The sequence below is a fragment of the Coffea arabica genome, chromosome 4e, assembly GCF_036785885.1.
Source record: "Coffea arabica cultivar ET-39 chromosome 4e, Coffea Arabica ET-39 HiFi, whole genome shotgun sequence".
Classification (NCBI taxonomy): Eukaryota; Viridiplantae; Streptophyta; class Magnoliopsida; order Gentianales; family Rubiaceae; genus Coffea; species Coffea arabica.
Window position 1 is genome coordinate 11589361 of NC_092317.1, and position 15779 is coordinate 11605139.

The 15779-nt window shown below is 35.0% G+C and overlaps 3 protein-coding genes across 3 annotated transcripts; 2 read left to right on the forward strand and 1 right to left on the reverse strand.

Moving 5' to 3' along the window:
• The first annotated feature begins 225 nt into the window (after nt 1-225).
• Nucleotides 226-1526, forward strand: LOC113740767 (DELLA protein RGL3-like). Its single transcript, XM_027268291.1, has 2 exons — nt 226-601; nt 646-1526. The coding sequence occupies exons 1-2, from the start codon at nt 226-228 to the stop codon at nt 1524-1526; spliced, it is 1257 nt and encodes a 418-aa protein (XP_027124092.1).
• Nucleotides 1527-2917: 1391 nt separating this feature from the next.
• On the forward strand, nt 2918-9782 carry LOC113741349 (uncharacterized). The gene is made up of 2 exons (XM_027268866.2): nt 2918-3236; nt 9167-9782. Exons 1-2 carry the CDS (start codon nt 3019-3021, stop codon nt 9615-9617), a joined length of 669 nt encoding a protein of 222 aa, XP_027124667.1. The 5' UTR covers nt 2918-3018; the 3' UTR covers nt 9618-9782.
• A 303-nt stretch (nt 9783-10085) lies between these two features.
• LOC113741394 (probable apyrase 7) lies at nt 10086-13663 on the reverse strand. The gene is made up of 3 exons (XM_027268916.2): nt 13490-13663; nt 12055-12865; nt 10086-10847 (listed from the first exon to the last, which is right to left on the reverse strand). Exons 2-3 carry the CDS (start codon nt 12722-12724, stop codon nt 10333-10335), a joined length of 1185 nt encoding a protein of 394 aa, XP_027124717.2. The 5' UTR covers nt 12725-12865; nt 13490-13663; the 3' UTR covers nt 10086-10332.
• Between the last annotated feature and the right edge of the window lie 2116 nt (nt 13664-15779).

Consider the following 15779-nt stretch of genomic DNA (forward strand, 5'->3'; position numbering starts at 1 on the left):
TAGTTTCCATCAGTTCTTAAAATTTAAGCTGAGAACACAGTACTCCTATACTTTTTTATTAAGAAAGGAGGGGAGAGATTTGAGGTTATAAATTTGTGATCATTTCAGGAATTTCTCCCAGGCCAAATTTTGTTTTTTACCACAAGACTGGGAAGATATGGATTCCTGAGTAGTAACAACCAGTTATTCATCGCAAATCTCATGTTATTCTGAAGAAGAGATGGAATGCCCATTTCCTTCTCTAACATCAGTAGGACTTCTGAAGCCATGTGGTACAAAGTTGAACGTTTGAGGGATCCGCAAAAGCTTCTTGAGGAGAGCCCTGATACCCCAAATAATTCTTGTTGCTCTCAAGCCTTGCTAACTGATAAGATTATGAAATTAGCGAAAGCACAGCTGGTTCTATTAAACTCCAAGAAGGCAGATGTTCTCTCCAGTGGAAAAGGTTGCTTTAGAGGCCAATGCGGTGTATCTTCCAAAGTTGCTCAAGACTTGGAACTTGCACTGTTAGTTCAAGCTGCAGCTGAGAAAGTTGAAGATGAACAGTTAGTTTGTGCCAGAAAATTGCTGACTATATGCGATGTCTTAGCTTCTAAAACTGGTAATTCTGTTCAAAAGGTTGTATTGTATACTACTTTGCTAAAGCTCTTAACGAGAAGATTGATCAAGCGTTGGGGATAATTTCATCAGACAAACTTAAAGGTCAAGAATGGTTGCCAATGGCTGAGGAGCTGGATAAGAATTTTCTAGAACCTGTGATCATGTCATGTCAACAGGAAGTCCCATTCTGTCTGGAAACACAATTCATATCAAGTCAATCCATACTGGAAGCTGTGACAGCAGCTAAGAAGGTTCATTTAATGGATTTTGAAATTGATAATGGTTCACAGTGGACACTGATTATGGAAGCTCTTGCTGTCCATCATGAATGCCCTGTTGAACTTCTCAAGATTACTGACGTTGGAACCTGTGAAGCAACCATGGAAAAGATGGGCAAACGTTTGTCATCTTCTGCTCAAACCATTAACTTACCTTTCTCATTTAAGATAGTTGTGTCAGACCTCAAGGATCTCAAGGAAGAATTCTTCAATTCAGAGGCTGATGAAGCTGTGGCAATTGACTTGCCATACCGGCTTTGGTCATTGTTAGCATGGCCTAATCATTTAGAGGCCTTGATGGCAGTGATCAAGAGTATCAAGCCATGTTTTCTGGTGCTCAAGGAAGTGGAGGTCTATGCAAAGGCACCAACTTTCCTGGAACGTTTCAATGAAAAGCTCCTCTTTATCAGCGGGCCAATTGATTCCACAAATTCTTGTATGCTGTATAGAAAACTGGTAGAAGAAGTTCACTGGTGGGGGATGATTCGTAATGTTCTCACAGCTGAAAGTATAGAGAGGACTCTGAGACAAGAAAGAATAGGTTTCTGGAGATTCCTTTTCAAAAAGTTCGGTTTTGTGGAATCAGATCTCAACCAAACATCAATATTGCAAGCAAATTTGTCACTTAAAAGATCTGATCAGTGTTAAGGCCTGGTACTTCTGTTATGGATGGGAAATCTCTGATCTTCGGATAAAACGAAGCCTCATTTCAATCTATTTCTGCGTGGGAGTTCCCCTCTGATTAAGAGTTGTAGGAGCTGTGAAGTATTACTAATCTTTGCCAGCTGATTGTGGGTTCTCAGGAACTTACGTCTGCAATTTTCTTGCCGTGTTCTCTCTTTTTTGCAGTCAGAAAACTAAGCTTTTTTGCCTGAAGCTCGGATCAAACCAACTGGAACTCTACTCAAGCTTGGTTGATTAACAGCTGATACGTATATGTAGTGACCTGGGGAACCAATCAAACGAACTAATCTAGAGTTTCTAAATAGATCACAAGATCAATTCATCAACCTCAAATTCTAGCTTGGGAGGCATTCTAATTTATAATTAGACAATGCCAAGTTGAACTGAAATATTTTATATAAAGCATATTATTTCTGATTCAAGTTTGGGAAATGCTGTATTGATATCTGAAAGTTGCATAAAGTTTGATGAAGTTTGACTTGGATGCTTAGTTAGACATGATTGGCCAACTTTAATGGCGAAGCCTAAATATCAAGCAAATATGATTGTTGTTCTAGTCACAAATATTGTGAAATATGGACGAAGATGCACCAGGTTGAGTTACAACGGAAACATGTAAATAATAAGAAAAAGCACTGTTTTGGATCCTTATGAGGCTGCAAAAAATGGGGCTCCGTTTGGATTAGCTGTTTTTTGGGTTGTTTTTAAAAAACAGCACTGTAGCATTTGTGGATTTGGAGCCACATTTCTGCGTGGTTATGAATTCTTCAATGTCTGTATCCTCAGATCAACTATTCTGTAGGAGTTTGGAAACTCATGTATTGTCAAGTTAGGCAACTTCAATTCGGCAATTTCAGAAAATTGGAGGGGTGATTTGTGATTGTAAATAAAGACAAGTATATGCCAATAATTCTACTTCATCAGTGTATGTTTTTTAATTCATTGTTTCTCGTAAAAGAAAGTAGATGATCCTTAAGTATTGGTAGTTTCTATTCACACATCTCATCTTTGCAAAATTTTATGTATTTGTTTAATTCAAAACTTACGCTAAGCTAGCGGTTCATGACTAAAATCGTACCTTGTAACTCTTTTATATATTGCAGCACATATTATTTATTAATTCTCCTTTGGATTTATCGATAAGCCTTTTCAAGTTTCATAAATTATTTAGACATGGCAATTTGTTTGGTATTTAAATAGCACCAATCTTTTCAACAATAGAAATGTACGGACTATATTAAAGCAATAAAATTTTAGGGGTCAAATTGATACTGACAAAATAGATTGAGGACTAATTAGTCAACAAAATTTTTTCACATAAACTGACAGATGTCTCAATTTTATTTTATTTTTTTTCCCTAACGATAATAAAGATGTCTCAATTGATATCCCCAAAGGAGTGTTCTCCTGCTTCCCCCTTCAGTCTTCAGCCCGTCGAATAGAGAAAGAGAGACAGATGGAGAAGCCAAAATTGTTCCTTTCTTACATAATCCTGACAGTAATGGCGGTGGATTTATGTTTGATAGCTCAAAGCAGGGAAATTGAGTCACCACAGTACACGGTTGTGCACTCAGAATCAGATTTTGAGGTGAGATTTTACAGGGACTCTGTTTGGATGAGTGCACCTGCCAAAGAAACCTCCTTTCGGAAAGCCACAAAAGATGGTTTTCACAGGTACCCTTTTCTTTTTTCCTTTTTATGTGATCTTTTTAGATTTATTTTGCCACCATTTTCTAGTTTCCTCAATTCTTTTTAAATTTGTGCTGCAGTTACAGTTGACTTTGATAGAGAATACTTTTAATCGTTTTCGCTGTTATGGTACCGGAAGTATATTTTACTACTTTTTTGTTGCTTAAGATTGTTATCCACCATAAAAGGTTGTTGATTTTGCTGCCCAATTGTGAATAAGTAAAAAGTTTTAGCTTCAGGATTGATCAAATATTTTGTTGCAGTGATCGATGTGATTAGATACAGTTTGTCATTTGTATGTGACTTCATATTCTTGAAAATCTTCAACTGGTGCAAGTGTTCACGTCAAGAAAGAAAAGAAAGAAAAAAAAAAGCTTTTCTTTTCTGAACATATAAACAGAGCAATTTCCGCAATTTTCGGAATAGTTTCACTCCTCCCTTCCTAGCCATGGATTGAACTTTACTCATGAAGCAAAAAGAAGATGCAGCCTACTATGAGATTGCTAGAAAACATGCCTGCTGTGGTGAGGCAAGTGTAGGGAAAAAAAAATCTATTGATTGCCAATGACTATATTTAGAAAGAATAGTTCCAATTGAAGTAGAATTGATGAGATGAGAACATGCACTCGTAGTGCGTACACGTACTGAAACAATCTTAGTTTTGTTGGTTTTCTTCCCTAATGATTTGTTGATGAATTTAATGCTGGGTATAAGCAATATTTTACTTTAGATTTTATAAATCCAAGACCACAATTGTGGATGACGAGTTGAGGAGAGCTTATAGATATTTTTGGTATGTTAAGAGATAGAGCTATAGAACACCAAAAGAGGGATTGTTTTAGTTTCAAATGTGTGAACATTTGCTTTACATGTCTTAAAACATGCATGAGAACATGTAGATCAATGCCGTAATAACTCTAAACTTTTGACAGAAAAAGTTGTATATCTTCATGAGTTATCGATTTTCTCGGTTGACTTTTCTATCTCAAATAAGTGATCTCTTGAATTTAGGCTCTGCAAAAAATCTGGTGGTTAGAGGCTCCACAGAAGTATGTCTGTTGAATATTGTTTCAAACAATGGAAGAGTACTTTGAGACTTGAATGCATCAATAATTTAATGCCATTGAGACCTATGAGTTTGTAGCTCCAGTAAGTCTCAAGCTTAGGTACGTTTTAAGTATCTCTTTATTCTGGGTGTTTGCCTTGTAGTAAACCTGTTGGGTGCTATCTGACACTCCCGCCCCAAAACAATTATCTCTTTATCTGACTTTCCCTCACATTTATAAACTGAGACAATTCTTTCCATGACCGATGTGGGATAAATCCAACAATCTCCCCTTTACACGTAGGGCCCTAGGTTAGATACAATCATCAACTTGCTATCAGATTGTCAGGTGGAGTTGTTGTAACTAGCTCTTGTACCACTTTGTTGAAAAAAAAGGTACTAGTGTAGCCAACAAGTATCAGAATAAACAAAAAAGGGACAAAATTCTCTTTCTGCAAGTATTAATTAAAAGGTGGGATCAGTCAAATTGACCAAGTAACAATTTTAATATTAATAATAAAGAAGAAAAGTAAAGAAGCACAAGACACGAAGATTTAAAGTAAAAATACCTGGTCTAGTAAAGAATCTCCACTATGAAAATAATGGGAATACAAAGGTCTATCTAGGATAGCCAAGTGGCAGCTACATCACAAAAGTGGACTTATTGCAACTCTCTCCCAAAAACCACAATTGCAATGGAATTTGGTTTGGAAGGATGTTGTCAAACAAAGTGGAAATTTAAATTAACCCTAGTAGATGGGTGAGAGGATGTGACTTCATCTCAAACGTGTTTTGTTTTGCCATCTGATATTGATCCCAAAGTTGCAAGTATTCCTTTCTCTCTCTAGCTCTTTTTTCCCGTTTGAATTTCTTGCTCTTTATCGATTTCTGGTGCTCTCCGTAGATACATTTCTCAAGGGAAATTGGTTTTGTTTCTAGACTAGTTAAAAATTGACTAACTTGAGTTTTAGGCTTTAGTTTTCTTTTGGTTCAACCCAAATGACGATGGACCCCAAGCCCAGCAATCTAGTTTTGGGTTCATCCAATTTGGTTGTGGAAGGAGTGGGTCTTAGTTTGTAAGTGTGAGGGAATGCCTCACTGCTTGCGCTAACTTTTGGAAAGGTGTTACCAAAAATCCAAAATCTGAACTAATAGATGGGTAGAACTCGTTGAGCGGATCACATGGCTAAAATTTCATTCCGATTAGGTTTTGTTTCACCATCCAATCGAGGTCTTCAAGTTCCAAAAATCCCCTCCTGTTTTTAGCTCCTTTTTATACTCACTTTTTCTCTCTTCATTTGAATCAGTCACATGGTTGATGTTTGAATAATTCTTGTGGCTACTTCGTCAAGTGACTAGTCTAGTCACTTGACTTTTCTTCTTTTTTCAAATCAAACCATTTACTTCAGAGAAATTTTATAATGGTGTGGACCAACTATTTGGCAAGCGCAGTAATTGATCTTTGACCAATGTAATATTGCCAATTGGCCAAATAAGAACCCCACAAGCTTATTTGGGTTTTATTTAGAACAGAATTAATGGGTTCCGCAATCTTATTAGGAGCATTTTTATTGGTTTGGGACCAGCTACTAGGCTGGCCAAGTATTTGGTCATAGTTAGTCCCGACTGAGGTAAAATCTCTCATAGACCTGGACGACGTAAATTATAACAGGCTGAACCAAGCCCAAAGACAAACTTAAGCAGTCCCAGTCAATATTTGACTTGAGAAAAGAAGAAAAGTGAAGGTGATTAATAGTTGATGAAACAGCTACAAGAATCATTCAACTATTAGTCGTGTGAGTGATTTAAACAAAGTGAGAGAAAGTGAAGGTGAAGAGAAAAAAAAACCAGAGAGAATGGAGTTCTTGAAATTTGGAAACCTTGATCAAATGGTGAAACAAACCCTCATTCGGATGAAATTTTAGTTACGTGATCCTCTCAACACGGTCTACCTATCTATTGGTTCCAATTTTGAATTTCTTTTTTGTTTGATGATACGCTTCCAAACTGCTTTTTTTCTGGTTGTAGTTTTTCGAAGATTAGTTTGTAGTAGATTCATTTGATTGATGTTGTTGTTATCTATAGACTTATTACTGATATAATTGAGATTTTTTAACTGGACTAGATCCCACAAATTTTCATGATTGGTGTTTTTCCACATAAAAATCTTAGGGTTCGGTGAGGCAAATTTCTTTGATTATTGTTAAAAAAAATTCAGAATAATAGAGTTGGTCAAAAGGCTTTTCTCAAACTATGTCCCCTGTGTTTTTGAAAAACGAGGAGCCAGAATTTTTTAAAAAAAATTTCATGGCCCTTGAGTTTCTTCGAAGGCCATCTTTTGCAAAATACAGGGACCAATTAATCAAACTTGTTTACTTTTTTTTTTTTTTTACCTCTTGAATGCCTAATATTCTAATTATTTGAAAAAATTAAAACTGTGTAATGTTATCAAAAAAATAAATAAATAATTTAAATTATGCAACTAATTGTATTATTTAGGATTTAGGGTTTAAATATAAATTATTCTAACTATGCAACTTTAATTAATTAAATTTAAGTAAATATGATGGGTATCTAATTTAAATTACAATATAAGAAATAAAATAGTAGTCTAAGTGTAAAAAGAATCTTTGTAAGTATTGTAAATAATTGTTATACTAAAAAAATAGCAATAAAAAAATAAGTACATAATTTATTAAATTAAAATATGTCAAGAAGAAGATAACAAACTAATTTATCAACCTCTGTGTCTTTTGCCCTTGTTTTGAGGCGTTGTGGAGCAGCAAAGTTTCTTAGGCGTCCTTTTGCCGGTGTGGAGGGCAAGGAAAATCAATATGTACTGGTGCAACTGAGATTATGTACTCATTTTTTAATTGCTACTTTTTTTCGGTATAACAATTATCTACAATGCTTACAAAAATTCTTTTTACATTTATACTACTATCTTATTTTTATACTATATTTAAATTAGATGTCCATGATATTTATTTAAATTTTTATTAATTAAAGTTGCATAGTTAGAACAATTTAAAATTAAACCCTAAACCCTAAATAATACGATTAGTTGCTTTTTTTTTTTTTTTTAGTGTAAGCAGGAGGACTCGAACCCGAGACCTCTTACTTACACTCCCTTCTCCCGTACCACCCAACCCAACCCTCCCCCCCAATACGATTAGTTGCTTAATTTAAATTATTTATTTATTTTTTGATAATGTTACATAGATTTTTAAATAGTTAGAGTATTAGGTATTCAAAAGATAAAACAAAGGTAAAAGGTTTTGCTGATTGGTTCCTACCGCATACAGGGACCATTCGCAAAAGGTAGTCCCCCGAGCTGCCATGGAATTAAAAAAATTTTGGCCCCATGTGTTTCAAAAACACTGGGGCATAGTCTGAGAAAGAGCCCTTTGACCGGCTCTACCATTCTGAATTTCTTTTTTAAACAATAATCACAGAAATTTGCTGGTTCTGTGCTTATTTATTTTTTGGCATTTTTTAATTACTATTGATATTGTTGCTTGGTGAATTTGGTTATTCCTGTATTAATGGGTACTTGGGGAAAGAGATTTTTATCCTAGGTTGTGATTTATTATGATATCTGTCTACCAGTACCCCTTTCATGACAAAGTGGTATGAAACCACGGTTACAACTACTCTTCTCAGTATGCCTTCAAATGAAAATGGTTGACAATCTAATCAAACATGGGGTTAATGTGTTATGGGAGATTGTTGGATTTATCTCACATGAGTTGTAAAAAGGGTAGGGTGTTTGGTTTTAAGTGTAAAGAAAAGTCTCACGTTTTGAGCTAGCTTTTGGGATGAGAGGACCCAGTAGCACCCAACAACTTATGGGGTGACTCTTGCTAAATATAGGAGACAAACAATAGCTTGAAACTGCCTGGTAATGGTTCTGAATATACACGGCAGATGTGCTGTTGCCCTGGTCAACTTCCCACAATCTTACTTTTTACTCAATATTTTTTTGGTAGCAAGAACATTTTTCGGCCTATTTTTAGACTGTGTTTCCATTTTGCTTAGAACATGAAGTTATGTTCAATAACTTCTTGAACATTTCTAATATGTTCATGCAGCTTTTCTTATTATTGGAACCCCTTGCTGAGACAGTGAGACCTTTCCAATCTTTTCAATCTTTTAACTATCATCCCAAGGGTAAAAGGGAAAGTAAAGAGGAAAAGCTGATGCTTTGTGTTACTGTTTGCAATTACTCTGCCCTTGCCTGATTGTTCTTTTTCCAACGGTTTAATCTATACTGTATATGTAGCATTTCTGGATATTAGTTATTTATTTTGTCATTGATGATTGTGTTCTTAATTGATCAAACTGGTTATTTACATTGGAGTCTTGACACGTATGGTTGTGGTGATTTAGAGTTGATACTGGTTGTATTATGCTTGCAAGACATTACTGGACTTCATGAAGAACATTCTGCTATTCTTTAACTCTGCTGGTTACTAAAGTACGCTAAAATAAGTCCTTTAACATGAGAATGAACGAGTAATTGTTGTTTTTTTGATTCACTGGATATTTTGTCCCTAAATATTCATAAAAACCGTAAGCTACATGAGAAATTTCTCCAACAGAAAAGGCCTGGATGCAGAATAGCTGCTTCTCTAGAGGAGTCTAATAATGGGATTTTCGTCATAAGAAAGGAACTTTTAGTCTAGTAGGCGTGCAGTGAATTACAGATTAAACCATCCCAGTTCTAATGTATCAGGTGCAAGCTGATATGAAGTAAAGAAAACTGCAATAGCGGCTACCCTTGCTGATTGTGCAGACAGAATTTGTCTTGCTAGAATTAACTGATATTATTCTTTCTCTCAACACATTATCTGTTCTTGTTGCGTCACAGGTTATTTCAGTATATTCAAGGGGCAAACTTGAACTTCTCTAGGATCTACATGACTGCACCTGTCTTGACAAGCGTTGTTCCGGGAGCTGGACCACTTCATGCATCAGCATACTTCGTGAAACTCTATCTACCTCTCAAGTTTCAAGCCAGCCCACCACTTCCACTTCCTGAACTCAATCTTGCACCTGATTCCTGGAGCAGTCACTGTATCGCTGTAAGGCAGTTCTCAGGATTCGCCAGGGACAGCAACATTGTCAAAGAAGCCGAGAAATTAGCCATCAGTTTGAGCAGATCTCAGTGGGCAAATTCAACTTCCCACAGCGAATATGTTTACTCAATTGCCCAGTACAACAGTCCTTTCCGAATTATTGGACGTAAGAATGAGGTTTGGGTTGATGTTGCTGGATCTGAAGCAAATGGGTGCAAGTCAAGCCTGCTGGCTTCATACTGACTGCTAAAGAATTCGAATCAAGCATAACCCTTCATGTTTGTATTTAAGATCTGAGACAAGCTGCTGGAACATTTGCCATGTACATACACAATCCACACCCCAAGAGATTTCTCACATAATGTTATCCTTGGCTAAAGAAATGGTATCGTACTTATTGGTACTCAATTTTATCCTGATGAGCTTAAATGCATGTGAAGCTCTAATCGAAAATGAGTGCATGCCTTTTAGTGATGATTACTCGACTCTTCCTTTGTGTGGCTTGTGAATTTCCAGCCTTGCACCTGCAGAAATAACCTTAACCTTTTAACTTGACAACTTGAACAAGTTGTCTATTATCTCACAAGCCACAATTAGAATATCTGTCCTTGATACTTCGGAAGATTCCAGGATTTTTTTTATCAAAATAATACTAGAGAAAGGTAATCCTGGATAAATTGCCAAAACGTAATCATAAATAATAATTGAGGATACTATTAAACTCAATTTTAATTCATAATAGCTCAAGCATAGAGAGAGCGTCCTCTCAAATTTATGGAGAAGCACATTACTACTAGCTTTTGAAGCAACCTTTTGACGTGGTATTTTCATCAATTACAGGAATGAATGAATCAGTCTAATACAAACTTATACAAGAACAGAAACGACTGTATTTTTATGTTTTGCTCATGAGAAAGGCGGCAGCCAAAAATGATTTACAGAAATAGAAGTATAGAACTTAGGCTGGCTGTCTTTTGGGGCCCAAGTAAGATGGCAAACATCCCCTAGTGGAGGAAGTTCCCCTGTTAGGCATAGGCAGTTTAATGTGACTATGATGAACAATTAAAAGAAGAAATGAAAGTAATGCAAACAGAAGAAAAGAGGATGATATCCTCTCATTCCATTTCAGGGTTAAAAATCCTTTTTGAGATTCAGAAGTGCTACGCCACAGGTAGTCTCCCTCAATGAGTGCAGCTCCCAAGGTCCAAGAAATATCTCCAGGACCAAAGGTTATCTCTGCATTTCTAAGACACAAAGCATCTTCAAAAAGTGATGCCATATAAGACAAATGGAAACAATCTTGTGCAGAGGTGCTTCTCTGATCAGCCCATAATCTTGGGCAGATGTGTTCTCCTGTCTCCCACATCTTCGTCAAATTTGCTTTTGCACTCAAATTCAGTCTGTTGGAGATTGCAAAGAAACCAGACAACGCGTTGTAGTGAGAATAGGATGTTAAGTTAAGCATCATCTTACCTGCAGAAGAAAAGTTGGACATCAAAGTCTGAGATTCGGCACAAGCTTCAACTGAAAAGCATTTCATAAAGGGAGAATTGAGAACCCCGGAACAAGGATTCACCACAACGTGAAAAAGTTCAAATACAAAATAGTAGAAATGATGAAGATAATTATGTCGCACTGAATCTAGAAGTTCAATTTTGGATATTTTATTTATCCATTTTTCTAATTGCAAACAGGTCTCCTCACACCTGAACACAGGAAATATATGTACAATATCCATAAAACTATATGAATTTACCATCTGCTAACAACTACAGAAGACAACACCACTAAAATACAAGGAGCGAAAACAGAGAGAGAAAGATATAGATGCCATCAATACTTGTACAATCAGTTAATTCATGCCTTTTGTGACCATTAGTGCATGAAAAAAATAAGAAGAGGAGCCAAAAGCAAAAGTCCCAAGAGGAATACAAAAATAAGATTTCCAGATTCTTTAAAACGTTAACATAGATTTCATGAGGGAAAACATAATCACATCCTTCACGCTTCTGCCACCCTAGATAGAGGTGCAGGGTTATAATGGCTGGATAAGATTACACTGACCTAATCAAGTCTAAATATTGCGTGACATATAGTTTCCATATCATTTTATTTCAGACACATGATATCAGTGATACATCTTCCAGGTATGCAAATGCCTTTCCATTTTAGGTGACCTCTTTCCATACCCCATGAGTTATCAGCAAAATTCTTTAATTAGTTTTTTTTATTAGAGAGCTTCCTCATTGTGTCCTCTGCCCAAATTTTTACAAGAGTAGGAAGGTCTTGGTACTTCGAAAGTATTTTGCATGTAATCTCATCATAACTGGCATCTTAGCTACTTTTGATGGTAACAACATATTTCATGAATGTCGTGATTGCTGATATGCCTCACCTTTGTATACAAAGCTAATGGGGTAGCTTAATAGTGCAAAACATCTAGAAAAGTTTGAGTGCTTCTAGATAGAAGATTTTGAGGATATACTTTACCAAAGCTTTCTCAACCATATCGTGGGGTTGACGATTCATACCAAACTAGTAGAAGATTCCCAAAAGTGCAGGAAAATTAAAATATAAACGACTAAAAGAAAGAATGCATAAGACACTAGAGATGCAAGCACAGAAAAGATTTTCAACAGGTTCATAAGAGAATTGCAATGATAAACTAAGATCAGTGGACCTGTTCGAGAAGACAAGCCAATGCATTTTGAGTGATTTTCCAGCTCCGACAACTTTGAATTGCTTGAATTAACAGCAGCTGCCCTTGCAAGTTCCTTGCAATTTTCCCAATTTGAGCTCCCAGCCAACCAGATATAAGAACTAAGCTCCTTTTCTTCCATCTTAGTAGTGACATTTTCTGAACTCATCCTCTCTAGTCCGAAGCAACCATGGCAAGTAAAATTTTGCAGATAACTGGAACTCAAACAAGGATGCCTGACTTCAAATATGCCATCCCTACTTTCCCTAAGAGCCTCACTATGAGTTAGCATAACAACGCTTCGATCAAAAGCTTCATTCAAGCCAAATGCGGGTAATGAGTATATTAAAAGTTGGTGTTCCATTAGGCCAATCTTTGATACTAAATGATGGTCATCCTCTCTCAGTTCATCCACTTCTGTCACCACCTGCAACGATGAACCTCCTAAATCAAGAAGTCCCAAGGTTGGCAACCTCGAAAAGTTCTCAAATACCCTCATCTTATAGTTCAACGAAACCCAACCATAGTAAGCCTCTTTGTTACCACTCAACACCCTAATCCAATCTTTCCTATATAAAAACCCATGGTTTTCTACAACATCCTCAACATCTTCCAAAACTCTCCTAGTATCATCAGATGCCAACCTCCTCATTCCAGCAGTACACAAGACAAAAATAGGTGTAATCCCATGCTTCTCCAAAGGTACCCATTGTTCAGCTAATCGAATCAAAGGTTCCAATGACACCCTCACTCCAGATGCATTACCTACAAAATTATGTAAACCTGGTTCACTCTGCATACAATGATATCGACAGCCATCACTCTTAGCAAAATTTCCAGGATAACTATCCAACAAAACTGGTAAATTACCATAACTAACTCCATCTTTAACCATCCATTTATACACATTTACTCTTGTACCAGTACTTCCACAATCCAAAACAACAGTATAATAAGAATCCCTTTGGGACATTTTATTAACTATGCTAGGCCTAAATATTAAAACCCCAACCAATACTAAACTCAGAATCATCAAAAGGGTTGCTCCAACTTTTAGAATTCTAGAATACTTATTAGCTCCCATGACCGGAAGTTTTGATTTTGATGGCGATTTGGGTTCCATTTCTTCAATACCAACATGAAGGAATCATAAAAATACTTTCTTTCTGACACCAATTTGGATGCCAATGACAGTGTGATAATTGAAAAGAACAACCATGAAGAGAAATTTCACCCAAGAATTAAGTGCTAAGTCAAAAGTAAGCAAAACCCAACTCCACGTCTGATTTTTGTGTCCTTTTTTGGATCAAAATGGGAAATTCAAAGGAAACTTCACTCACCTTTGATCCACTTTCATAAAAACAAAACCAATAGAGAAGAGTAAAAACAAAACCACTTTCATAAAAGAAGAGCTTACAAAGACGAAACAACAGACGGAGGGATGAGACTTGAGAGCTTCTTCAGAGAAACAAAAATTAGGAGAAGTTGTTGTGCTGATGCGTTCCTCAGAAACTCTCTCAACTCTCAGAGTCCGGCTGTGTGCGTGTCTTCTCCTGTTTCTGGTTGTCTCTCTTCCCTTTCTTGTAATAGTATAAAGTTTTAATTTTACGTTAGCCCCTAAACTTTTATGATGCACTATATAACACCCTAAAGTTGTTTAGTAATTTTGTAGCAACCAAGAACTTTTTAGAACATATTGATAAACAATTCAAATAAAAAGAAAAAATGATCGGTTTCATCCTTCACATTTCACAAAAATATTCTTTTTGTCCCTCACTTTTAAAATGAACCAATTTCGTCCTTGACATTTAAAAACTGAAATTATTACATTCCTGAACCCAAATTTCAATCTGAATCAAACCACCAATCAACCTGATTACAAATTTCGGGGGTGTAATTGGTAGATCACTTGGTTAACTCAACTTGATATTCATGTGAAAATTAATGAACCTAAAAATAAAAAATAAAAAATTATAACATAAAAAAGAAAGATTAATCTTTTCTACATTATCATTGTATATACTGACGGTTTTATGTACCACCATATCATTTTAATTTAAATTTAAACACCAAATTTTATATTTATGATACACATCTAGATTCGCAAGCGGATATACTAACGGTGCATGAAAAGATTTACCAAAAAAAAAAATTCTACTATTTCAAGACAAAGAATGGTCTTTTATGTTATAATTTTTATTTTTTTGGTTTAATAAATGTCATGTGAATATGATGAAGTTGACCGAATGATCTATCGATTCTATTTTCGAAATTTATTATTGGGTTATTGGATGGTTTGATTCAGATTGAAAATTAGGTTCAGGGATGTAATAGCTCTAATTTTTAAATGTCAGGTATGAATTTGCTTCATTTTAAAAGTGAGGGATGAAAAGAATATTTTTGCGAAATGTGAAAGATAAAACATGTCATTTTCCCAAATAAAAATGTAAAAGCACATTGGAAGAATATCTTGATTTGTTATTTCCTTCTTTTAGAGACCGAATATGCTGATATCATTGGGTAGAGTATTAAGAAAAAATTGAAGGTATAATATTTTGAGGAAGAAAATAAAAAATATGTTTTTTATATAATATATTTAATTTTTGTATAAGATATTTAAAATATAAAGATAGATAAGAAACTTATACTACTACACATTCTTCTTAGTATCTAAAAAAAAGGATTAAAAACTTTTTGAGTTTCCAAAATTTCACTAATTCTCTCCAGATTTCAACCAAAATTCTTTAGCGGTGTAATCTAGAGAAAATTCATAAAGTCTAGAAATTGAGAAGGTCTTTAATGTTTTGTCAATGCGTGTCAAAGGTCGTGAAATATTTTTATTATCGAAATTTTAAGCATGTTACTCGTATAATTATATTTCAGTAAAATGACTAAAAAAATGTACACTTTTACAAGTTTGGTTAGGTCTGTCAATCGGGCCAATGAGTCGGGTTTTGATGAGTTCAAGTTCAACTCATTTAATTTGAATCATTTTTGGGCTTCGGGTTCGTAAATGTGAAGTTCATACTCAACTCACATAATATTCGGGTTGTGAGCCTTAATCGAGCTTAGCCCAAGCTCACTTATTACTCCTTAATTTTCTTAATATAATTACTATAACTATTAAGTTGTAAAACTAATTTAACATTTACAAGACTATAATATTAAAACTAAACATGAACAAATAATAGTTCTTAATACGTATATAAACCAAAAATTTTTCAACAATATTTATATTTAATCCATTCAAAATGCATGAAAAATAGTAATAAAACATGCGATCATAAGCCAATACATCTTTAAAAGTTGAAACTTTTTTTATAATCTTGTGATTTAAATCCAAATATGCTTGATGATTTTTGTGTTTGTAGACCAAAAAAAAATCAACCAATATTACGCCAATACAAAAATTTACTCAACCAATAAGAAAAATTAGAGATTTAGTTATGCATTACCAATATTGGCTCTCAAGAAAGCACATGAAAGAGTTTTTAGATGTATTTTTGTGTTTTGTAATTTATGTATATATTTAGTATTTAGTAATAATATATTTGGATACATAATTATACATAATATCAAAATATAAATATTATATATATAGGTAATTAAAGGGTCGGACCTATATCGGGTCTGAGCCTAATAAGGTCCAAACTCGGCTCACATTTAATTCGGGCCTAATTTTTAGGTTCAAGCTCAGATCGGCTCAC

Bases quoted from the DNA above. Each gene is read 5' to 3' on its own strand.
- LOC113741394 (XM_027268916.2), bottom strand. From the start codon at position 12,724: ATGAGGAGGTTGGCATCTGATGATACTAGGAGAGTTTTGGAAGATGTT. The intron at 10,848-12,054 runs GTCCACTGATCT...TTTCTTCTGCAG, and splicing joins TGGCTTGTCTTCTCGAACAG to GTAAGATGATGCTTAACTTA.
- LOC113740767 (XM_027268291.1), top strand. From the start codon at position 226: ATGCCCATTTCCTTCTCTAACATCAGTAGGACTTCTGAAGCCATGTGG. The intron at 602-645 runs GTAATTCTGTTC...ACTTTGCTAAAG, and splicing joins TGTCTTAGCTTCTAAAACTG to CTCTTAACGAGAAGATTGAT.
- LOC113741349 (XM_027268866.2), top strand. From the start codon at position 3,019: ATGGAGAAGCCAAAATTGTTCCTTTCTTACATAATCCTGACAGTAATG. The intron at 3,237-9,166 runs GTACCCTTTTCT...GTTGCGTCACAG, and splicing joins ACAAAAGATGGTTTTCACAG to GTTATTTCAGTATATTCAAG.